The sequence below is a fragment of the Rhinichthys klamathensis genome, unplaced genomic scaffold, assembly GCF_029890125.1.
Source record: "Rhinichthys klamathensis goyatoka isolate OS25496 unplaced genomic scaffold, OSU_Roscu_1.1 h1tg000030l_1, whole genome shotgun sequence".
Classification (NCBI taxonomy): domain Eukaryota; kingdom Metazoa; phylum Chordata; class Actinopteri; order Cypriniformes; family Leuciscidae; genus Rhinichthys; species Rhinichthys klamathensis.
Window position 1 is genome coordinate 2,440,792 of NW_026606580.1, and position 9,909 is coordinate 2,450,700.

Sequence of the window (9,909 nt, forward strand, 5' to 3'; positions counted from 1 at the left end):
ATTATTTTATACAGCATTTGTTTAGTGGAACAAAATATGTTTATAAAGAAGAATTTGGCTTAAAGATAAATGGTATCAATATTGCATTTGGTCTCACGACTATCAACACGTGACACATCTAAAGTGCGATTATGTTTGTTGTGAAAATAAGTTCCATAAAATCACAAACTAAACTGCAAGTCTTATTTGAGGGATTGGTCGTTTTCCCCCAAGGCGATTATTTGAAAACTATACGCATTTCATAGTTAACTCTGAGGTCAATCTCGGAATTACACAATTGTTTTCAGTGAAGTTGGCTTTACTGGAATTTTCACAGCGAAACCTGTCGATTTTCTCCCGCCCACGTCGTCCTGGGTCGCTAACTATGGAGACTTGTTTTCGCCACAGAATAAAAAATAAATGAGGTAATTGCAACTTTTTGTCTAACAATTCTGACTTTTCTTCTTTGCAATTGCGAGTCTATGCATCTTGCAATTCTGACTTTGAGATATTCAGATAGAGTCGAGATATAAAGTCCGTGCTATCAGAATTGTGAGATATAAACTCGCAATTGCGAGGAGAAAAAAGTCCTTTTATAAAATAAAAAACTTTTTTCTCCGAATTGTGAGTTTAAATCTAGCAATTCTGACGTTATAACTCACAATTGCTAGTTTTAAACTCGCAATTGAGATAAAAAGTCGCATATTTATCTTTTAAAATGTTTTATTTTGTGGCGGAAACCAGCTTCCATAGCTAACTGATGTTTTAAATCACGTTGCGATTTTATTTATGACTTGTAAACAGGTAATGACCGTTAGTTTTGTCGTAGTAATCTCATTGAGAAAATCGTACTGTTGCTAACTTAACGTTAACTTACCTCAGACAAACTCGACTTGTGTTTATCAGCGTCTATTTAACTTAGCGCATTCTGACAAACTTGTAACGTAACTGTGGTTGTTACTGAAAGTATTGTTTGAAAACAATGTTGAAACCTTTTTTTACAGTCTATGGTTGAAACACATACTTATGACAAAGCACACATACTTTTTAGACACCCGCAACCTTTTGTTTTGGCTTCCTTGGAGGGATTCAAGCCTTAAATCGCACGCTGCTGTTCTCTATTTCATTTTCTGTATGAGTCTGAGTGGAACTGTTGTTTTATCCGCGCGTGAAACTCTCCCTCTCGTCGGATTGGCCGGGTTTAAGAGAGGGGGCGTGACTAGCCGGTGCGTGTTGTTTAAATGGGTTTGAAGCCTAGAAGAAACAGCACATGAGTTACCGCACGCCGCATACAAGAAGAGAAACGTGGAGATTGCTGTTCTTATACTTCATATCAAATGCTATTAAAATATTACGTGGAGAGAACAAGATCAATGAGAAGACAGTGTGGATAGTAAAACCATTCGTTGGATATGTATATATGAGAACTGTTTCGTGTTCATTTTCAAATGGTAAGGTCATATTATTTGCTGAAAAATGTTTTGTTATTGTATGCCACTGTAAATAAATGTTGTCTGTTTGACGATACGATGTGTTTTGTGCTGTACATTTGAACTTCATAATCGTTAGGAATGATCTCGGAGATCTCAGTTATATTTGACTTTTGATAACAGATAATCTAAGCATAGTTTGTGAACATTATTGAGCTCTCTATTTCAATACTATTGGAAACCTGATCCCAGAAAAAGCATAAAAGAAAAGTCTTGATCAAAAAGTCTCAGTTTGAACTCAGTTTAATATTATTGCTGTCTAGGAGAAACACTTGAGACTTTAAAGAGTTTTCAATTGTGATCTTTCTTAGGGGATGATGAGGATTTGTTAATTAAAGTTAATTTCTGACCTTCAGGCACACATGCCACTACAATGAAAGACATGAGAGTGTGATTACTATTTGCTTTTTATTTTCTCTGAAGATAAATACACAAGGTGACACAGAATCTTAATTGTCTTATTAATTTAAGCACTTCTTAAGAAGTCCTTTAAAAGAAAGAAACTGAGGAATAAGGTTTAGGGAATATCTTTTCCTCCCACACCTGTTGACTTCTCCAAATGACAGACTTCACCCGCATGACAGATTTGCCTTATAAAACATATGGGGTTTAGTGCTGCATTGGTGCATGAAACACGTGACTAATTGTTATATAGCCTAGTATTGTTTTAAACTGAGCTCACTGTTGCTAAGTGTGCGTTTGTCTAATATATTTGGAGCACAGCTGCGCTCAGCAGTTGTCAGGCGTCAGTCGGCCGACAGACACGCAGATCCTCTTTTCTGCTTTAAACACTCAGAGACTTTCAATTGGCAGCTAAATTGGTGCTTAACTTATTTGTCAGGACATGCACACCACATAGTGTAAACTGTTAACAACAGAGATAATAGAGCAAAAGGAATTTCCCTAAAATATGCACCCATGTTTTAAAAATATTAATCCTAGTTTGATCATTCAAAAGAATGTAGACTTTTATGTAACATTTTCCATTGGTCCTCACTGGTCCACGCCATCAAAATAAACATCTTTCCTGGATATAAACACTGTCATATTATGTTTCATGTAAGAAATAATGGCATCTATCAACCTGCTCCTTATCTGAATGTCTGTCTGGCCACAAGTGAAAAACGGTCTTTAGTATAAGACAAAATGTTAAACCAAAAGAAATAAACAGCTTACTTTTGTTCTAGATGGCAAAAATGTGTTCACTACTAAATTAATTTCTGTTTTAAATACAAATATATTCTCATGCTCTCTCTCAAATTGATTGTGTCATTCGCTTTCACTCGCTCTCTTTTCTCTCTCAAATCCTCCTGCACGCCGTGCATCTGCTAAATAAGATAAAATAGGACCTTTCTTTTTAGTTATGGTTGCTAGGAACATTGAGGGCAGAATAGGAGCTTTAATGAGTAGTGTTTTAGCCCTCCTCAGGGAATCGTCACAGGGCTGTCATTATACTACTGAGAGAGAAGATGAGGTCCCACAAGACAAGCTCTCAAGTCAACAAGCCTTGTCTCAGTCCCTGCTCTGCACCCTACTGAAAACCAGTTTTAGCTTGTTTTTACCTTCGCTGATGTTTAAGCAATAGTTCAGAATGTTATGTACTTTGAGAAAGGAATTAAGTGGGGCACAAGAATACATTTGATCAGAATGCATGCCTTTTGCCGCTGAGTAAATTAGTCTTTCCCTTTTTAAAACACTTGAAATGTCAATAATCCTTTAGGGAACTGATGGTCTTATTGTATGGCGCTGTTTGTTCATGCAAAAGTGATGACAAGTATTTGTGATGACATTCTGCAAGACACTCGTTAAAAGCACATATTATTGTTCAATATGAAACCTATTAAATATACAGAAGGTACTCTAATTGTTCTGAGTAGAGCTTTCAGGACGCCTCTATTGGCTAGATGAGTTTTTGCCAATTTAAATTAGTGCATTGGTAAGAGACATACATGACTGAACAAAGCAATTTTCCATTCACCCATGATTAGCACAGTATGTGAAAATGGGTATTATTAATGGTCCTGTGGGCAATTACACTATATAGGAGAGCACATAAACAGACAGGTTGCCATTGCCATCAAGTAATGTGGGGCACTGCCTGGTTAAATATCATTGTATTTATTAAAATTATAAATGGACTTTTTAAAAAATGTATTATTAATTGACAAAGGTTTTGGTGCAGTTGGTGATTGAAATTATGACATGATGAAAAAATATTGGATGTCGCCCAAGAAAAAAATAAGTCACATGTAGAATAATCTTTGTCAACATTGGGTAATAAAACTGATGATCAGTAATAAAAAAATAAGTTGGGGAAAAAAACCTGACGATCAAGCAAAACAACCTTTACTATTTACTTCACAGCCTCACTGAGCTAATGATTTAGAAAAGTCTGACTTGGGTTCTGTTATTTTGACCATTTTGGTCTTGTTGGCTAAAACTGCTGAGTTTTCTTTTTTCTCAGTCTGAAAGGAATGGTCAGGGTCCTCTTAAGTTTCAAAGTATGAGTTTTTGATTAAGCACATACCATGTATCAAAGTTAGTATTATTTGATGTGATACTAAATTCACTGGGAAATGTTAACATTATGATTTAATCAGTGTAGAAACGTATTAGTTCAAGCTGAGACTTGCATGAGAATGCGTGAGAATTATGTGCATCACGTTGGTCTGAGAGACACGTGTGCTTTTAGAGCCAAAGTCAATTTTGAGTGATTATGTTAATTTAGCAACTGAGACTGAAACAAATTTTCAGTGAGAATGTTGAGTTTACAGTCTGTGCCAATTAACATTAATGTGTATCTTGTTTCCTGTTTTTGATAGGACATTTGATCGATGATATCACCAGAGCAGATGCGAACGGAGTGATCGCCCCATCCTTGGCCCTTTCTGTCAATCAAAAGGTCCAACTGGAGCAAAGAGACGCCTCCTGCGTCCGGCTCTGAACAGCCCCACCATTTCCTGCTTGTGTTGGTCCCCGTGAGTGTTTCAAAACTGTTTCTCCAACGCTTTTTCCAGAAACTAAGACTGTTTTCCAAAGCAGAAACAGCACAGACCTCCCAGACTGAGGTGATGGGAAGTGTGCGGGCCAACCGCTACAGCATTGTGTCATCAGAGGAGGACGGAATGAAGTTGGCCACTGCTGCGGTGCCAAATGGGTACGGTAACGGGAAGAGCAAGGTTCTCACCCGTCACCAAACCCAGAGCAGGTTTGTCAAGAAAGATGGACACTGCAACGTGCAGTTCATCAACGTAAGCGAGAAGAGCCAGCGATATCTGGCCGACATCTTCACCACGTGCGTTGACATTCGTTGGCGATGGATGTTCGTTATCTTCTGCTTGGCCTTTCTGCTGTCGTGGCTATTTTTTGGATGTATCTTCTGGCTGGTCGCAATATTCCACGGAGACCTGGAGAATGGCAGTCCCAAATGTGTCTCCAACGTCAGCACCTTCACGGCTGCCTTTCTCTTCTCCATCGAGACGCAGACCACTATCGGCTATGGCTACCGCTATGTTACAGACGAGTGCCCCATCGCGGTGTTCATGGTTGTGTTTCAGAGCATAGTCGGCTGCATCATTGACGCCTTCATCATTGGTGCTGTCATGGCTAAGATGGCGAAGCCCAAGAAGAGGAACGAGACGCTGGTGTTCAGCCACAATGCTACGATGGCCATGAGGGACAATAAGCTGTGTCTGATGTGGAGGGTGGGCAACTTGCGCAAAAGCCACCTGGTAGAAGCCCACGTTCGGGCTCAGCTCCTCAGATCTCGCACCACAGCCGAGGGAGAGTTCATCCCTCTAGACCAGATGGACATCGACGTGGGCTTTGACAGTGGCATTGACCGCATCTTCTTGGTGTCACCAATCACCATCGTCCATGAGATCGACGAGGACAGCCCTTTCTATGACATGAGCAAACAAGAACTGGAGAACTCGGACTTTGAAATCGTAGTTATCCTGGAGGGCATGGTGGAGGCCACGGCCATGACCACCCAGTGCCGTAGCTCCTACGTGGCCAGTGAGGTCCTGTGGGGACACCGCTTTGAGCCCGTCCTCTTTGAGGAGAAAAACTATTACAAAGTAGACTACTCTCGCTTTCACAAGACCTACGAAGTCCCCAGCACCCCGTTGTGCAGCGCGAGGGACCTTGCTGAGAAAAAATATATCCTATCCAACTCAAATTCTTTTTGCTATGAGAATGAGGTGGCCCTTTCAAACAAAGAGGAGAAAGAGGAAGGGAACGGGGACAGCCTGGGCCCTGGCGGGACAAACACGGACACTAGCTCAGACTCTGACCACAGCCAGGCCACCGTTCCCTTAGAACCGCGGCCTTTACGGCGGGAATCCGAAATATGACTGTGCAGAACTAACGGGAAGGTTTAACAGACACCTCTTCATACAGGCACATTGAGCTGAACTGAGCCCCTCGGCGAGGCAGACTCGAGCTAACGGTACAGTTGCGAGGATGGAATCGACAGAGAAACTGTACAAGTGTGTTCTTACGAATATGCATGGTTAAATAAAACACAGCATAGAGGCACTGCACAGCTAATGAAGAATGCACATCAAGGGAGGAGAAGAGAGAGATTCCCAATTAGGCGACACTACCTTTTTAGACCGTTGCTTCTGAATGACATGAAGCAGAGAGGTTTGTAACTGGTTGGCAAAACTTGAAAATGAGCAGGCATGTGTCCATGTGCAGTTGTCCAACAATGTAAGAACAATTCAGACCAATATAGTAGACTGATGCTGCTACCAAAGTTGATAATGTTTGTCGGTATAGAAAATTTACATGCAGATATTTAGTTCTGTCAATTTAATTAGGCAATTAATATAATAATAGTTCATTGAAATAACATCATACAAATGAGGGAAAAAACACAGCAAAGAGTGTTAGTCAATGTCTTAAGTATCATTAAAAAGTCCTGTTCCTACCATCTAGTTAATTATTCCATTATCCCCTCTTTTCCTTTTCTATTTGAGTCCGCTGGTCTTTGTGTGAGCCACGGGTATTTCTGGAACAGTCTTGCGGGGGGGCTTAGGTGGGGGACCTCTTTTTGGGAAAATAGACAACTCAGTGAATGTTCTTTTTTTAGAAGAAACATTAAGTTGGAAGCCCTCCTCAGTACATTTCAGGTTATCTGAAAAAAAAACCCGCACAGGACCATGCCTGTTTATTGCGATATAACGGACAGGGTCTTTAGATCAGTATCAGAATGAGAATCACAGTCGTCGTGTCCACAGGGACAAAGAGAGTGAACGTGTTAATGAATGTCTTTCTACAAGTGCTGCTATGTTGCATATTATATAGAGTTTTAGACTTAAACCAAAGAGTATTCAAAATGATCTTTCATAAAGAATGCATCAAATTATTTTATTAGACGTAGGACAATAGGACAAGTCATGACGTGGAGTAAAAATATATATATTTGTAAGTGAAAATAAATGTTTTTTTTGTTTGCTTACGCACATATATGGTTTATTTTTATGAATTATTTTCTTATTCTAAGCCAAATAAAGACTACGAATAACAAAGCCCATTGGAAATAAGAGAGCTACAGGTTAGCTTACCTTATTTTCAAACCGCTACTCCCACCTTTTCATCCCATAACTTCAGTGTTACTCTAGTTTAGTGCTACATAAGTGTTTGGGTTGGAAAATGTTGCTAGTAGAAAACCTTCAGATTTGAGGTTCTAATTGCATGGGTTGCGCTTTTGGGTTTTATTGCAAAGAAACAGGACAGAAAACCGAATCCACTCTCCCTTCAGACTTTAAACCTCTCTAATAATTAATTATTTCTCAATCAACTCTAACCTCTTGTCTTGCCTGACAAACTGCAATACAACCCTAATGACTTGTTTGGCAGGTGTACCAAGGACTGTGTATGTAGGACTGGGTAATTAGACTGAGATCATGGTACTGTGATCCAATGACAATCAGAGCACAGAATCTGAGCTCAGAACCGCACTTGCACACAAAATGTGCTCCTGAGATATCACTTGACGTTTGATTGTGATGTCTAACTTGTCTCCTCTCACCTTCGTTTTTTTAAATACCTGAAGTAACCCAAAACAGCCACTAGAGCACGTTCTCCGGAAAGCTCTATAAAAGGAGACAATAAAATGATAGGATATTTATTTTGAAAATACTGCACGTTATACGGCTGTGTTAAACATACAAAAGAGTATAAATTGCTACTAATGCTGTTTTATCCTTTTCCTTTTTTTGACGTCATATTTCAAAAGAAACTCTAGATGAACAGCCAATTATGCAGTAGAACTAGTTTACACTGGTCTACTGTTGGCTCGTTCGAAGGAAACGCTCCTTTTAACGACTCTGGGTCTATGGGCAGCATTTATTTCTCTTTGTTGTAAATATCCCCGTACTTTTTGCAGTTGCTTTTGTACCAGTCTTCCCTATTGTACTGAAAGAAAACAATGGAATGTACAGATTTTTATATTATGATAAATATTATTGTTGTTCTTATTATAATTATTATTATTGTAATTATTATTGTACATGCTATTTTATTTCTTTTTTCAATAAAACAAGATTGAATGGACAAAGGTCATTGTGTTCCTTGGGTAACTTGGATTGGTAAGTTCTTTAAATAAACATTGGAAACACTGGAAAGACTCACCATAACACATAAAACACAGATATACAGCCTGAATTTTGTGACCTACAGACAGCTGCCATAAAATTGTCTAAAGCTGCTAAATAATATTCTTTAAAGACATCTTCAGCTCGTCACATAAAACATTCTTTTATGTATGCATGTTTATTCGATTTAAGGCACTTTTATGTATGGGGGGGTTGATTTCAACCCTTTTTTTGTCATATGAAGGTCACATTAAAACTGTCTTGGAAACTTTGTACAATGCCTTCATCAACACACACACACACACACACATTGGGTTTCCATGTTTTATGTGGAACTTTCCATAGACAGGTTGATTTTTATACTGTACAATATTTATACTTACATTTTCAACAAAAAAATTATAATTTTGTATGATTAATAAGCGTTTTTTTTTTTCATTGGAATTTGGGACCAAAAATATCCCCACAAGGTCAAAGATTTGGTAATTCCATACTTGTATTACTACCCATGACATTGGTGATACCAGGGCCACACATGCGCACACGCACATTGGTATTTTTAAAAAATGATTTATATAGAGATTGCATTGTCCAGGACCAAGTTTTAAATCTTAAAATTAATGATAAAAAAGAAATGCAAACCTACACGGATAGATAACCACAGAGTGAAGACTCATTTCAGTATTTATTGTCTGAAAAGGATTTAAATAATGTTTTAACCAGCTATTTTGCACCCAATAAAGTTGTATTAGCGTTACCAATATTTTAGTGTGAATGCATCAATGGAAATATACTTAGCAAGACAAAATAGCCACATTATTCCAAAAATGACTAAAATATCAAATGCCAAAATATTTGACAGAATTCTCCTGTGATGTATTCATGTTCACTGTAAGACATTATTTGTAGATAATTCAAATAAACTATAGTGTATAAAAAAATTATTTTAAGAGCGTTTATATTCTAAAAAGTGTACAGCCCAATGCTTCCATGTCTTAGTACTTTTCATGAAAAGAAGACACTCTCCTATTCTTTCTCCCATTCAAAAAACGTCTTTAGAGGTGAGCTGTATCCCAGGGCGGGTCATGGCCACAACTTGCGTAAAACAGCCTGTTGCCATAAGATATAAAGCAGAGGCTAAATATCCTTTTAAAAAACGCACTCAACTCATTCCTTGTACTTCAGAGCAGCTTTTTGCCACATATCTGCACACCTGTACCAAGCACACAACCTAAAACAATCAAAATCATGAGCATAAACCTGGTGCATGCACTTGTCAATGAACTGCTGAGGCACATCTGGAGCTTTTAATGCTTTTAAAATGATTGACATCAAAGTGTCATTTGTTTTTTCATAAGTGCTACTAAGGACCCACGGGGCTGTATAACCCACCCCCATTATGTCAAGATGAGAAATACCAGTTTGTTAGGGAAAGGAAATGAGTTCTTTTGTAATACCAAATGCACTGTCGTGCTCTGTACATCCAATAGAAGATTTGTGTTTAAGAAAAATTATGGAGAAACTCGATTCAGATTGGTGCCATGGAAAATATCTCTAGGAGGCTTAGATTGACACTAATGTCAACTGAGGTAGCCTGGATTTCTGGAGTGTGTGTGTGTGTGTGTGTGTGCTTTTGTTTTTGTGATATATGAGGACACAAATGTGTATAATGACATGCATATTACACTGGTATTACAACTTACACGTGATATATGAGGAAATTGCATGAGTCCTCATATTTCAAATAGCTTAAAAAACATAAAAAACAACGTTTTTTTTTAATGTAAAAATGCAGCATGTCTCCTGTGATGGGTAGGTTTAGGGATGGGGGCAGTGTA

The 9,909-nt window shown here is 38.4% G+C and overlaps 1 protein-coding gene across 1 annotated transcript; it reads left to right on the forward strand.

Moving 5' to 3' along the window:
- The first annotated feature begins 660 nt into the window (after nucleotides 1-660).
- kcnj2a (potassium inwardly rectifying channel subfamily J member 2a) lies at nucleotides 661-8,039 on the forward strand. The gene is made up of 2 exons (XM_056245455.1): nucleotides 661-1,430; nucleotides 4,292-8,039. The coding sequence occupies exon 2, from the start codon at nucleotides 4,541-4,543 to the stop codon at nucleotides 5,822-5,824; it is 1,284 nt and encodes a 427-aa protein (XP_056101430.1). The 5' UTR covers nucleotides 661-1,430; nucleotides 4,292-4,540; the 3' UTR covers nucleotides 5,825-8,039.
- Nucleotides 8,040-9,909: the final 1,870 nt, after the last annotated feature.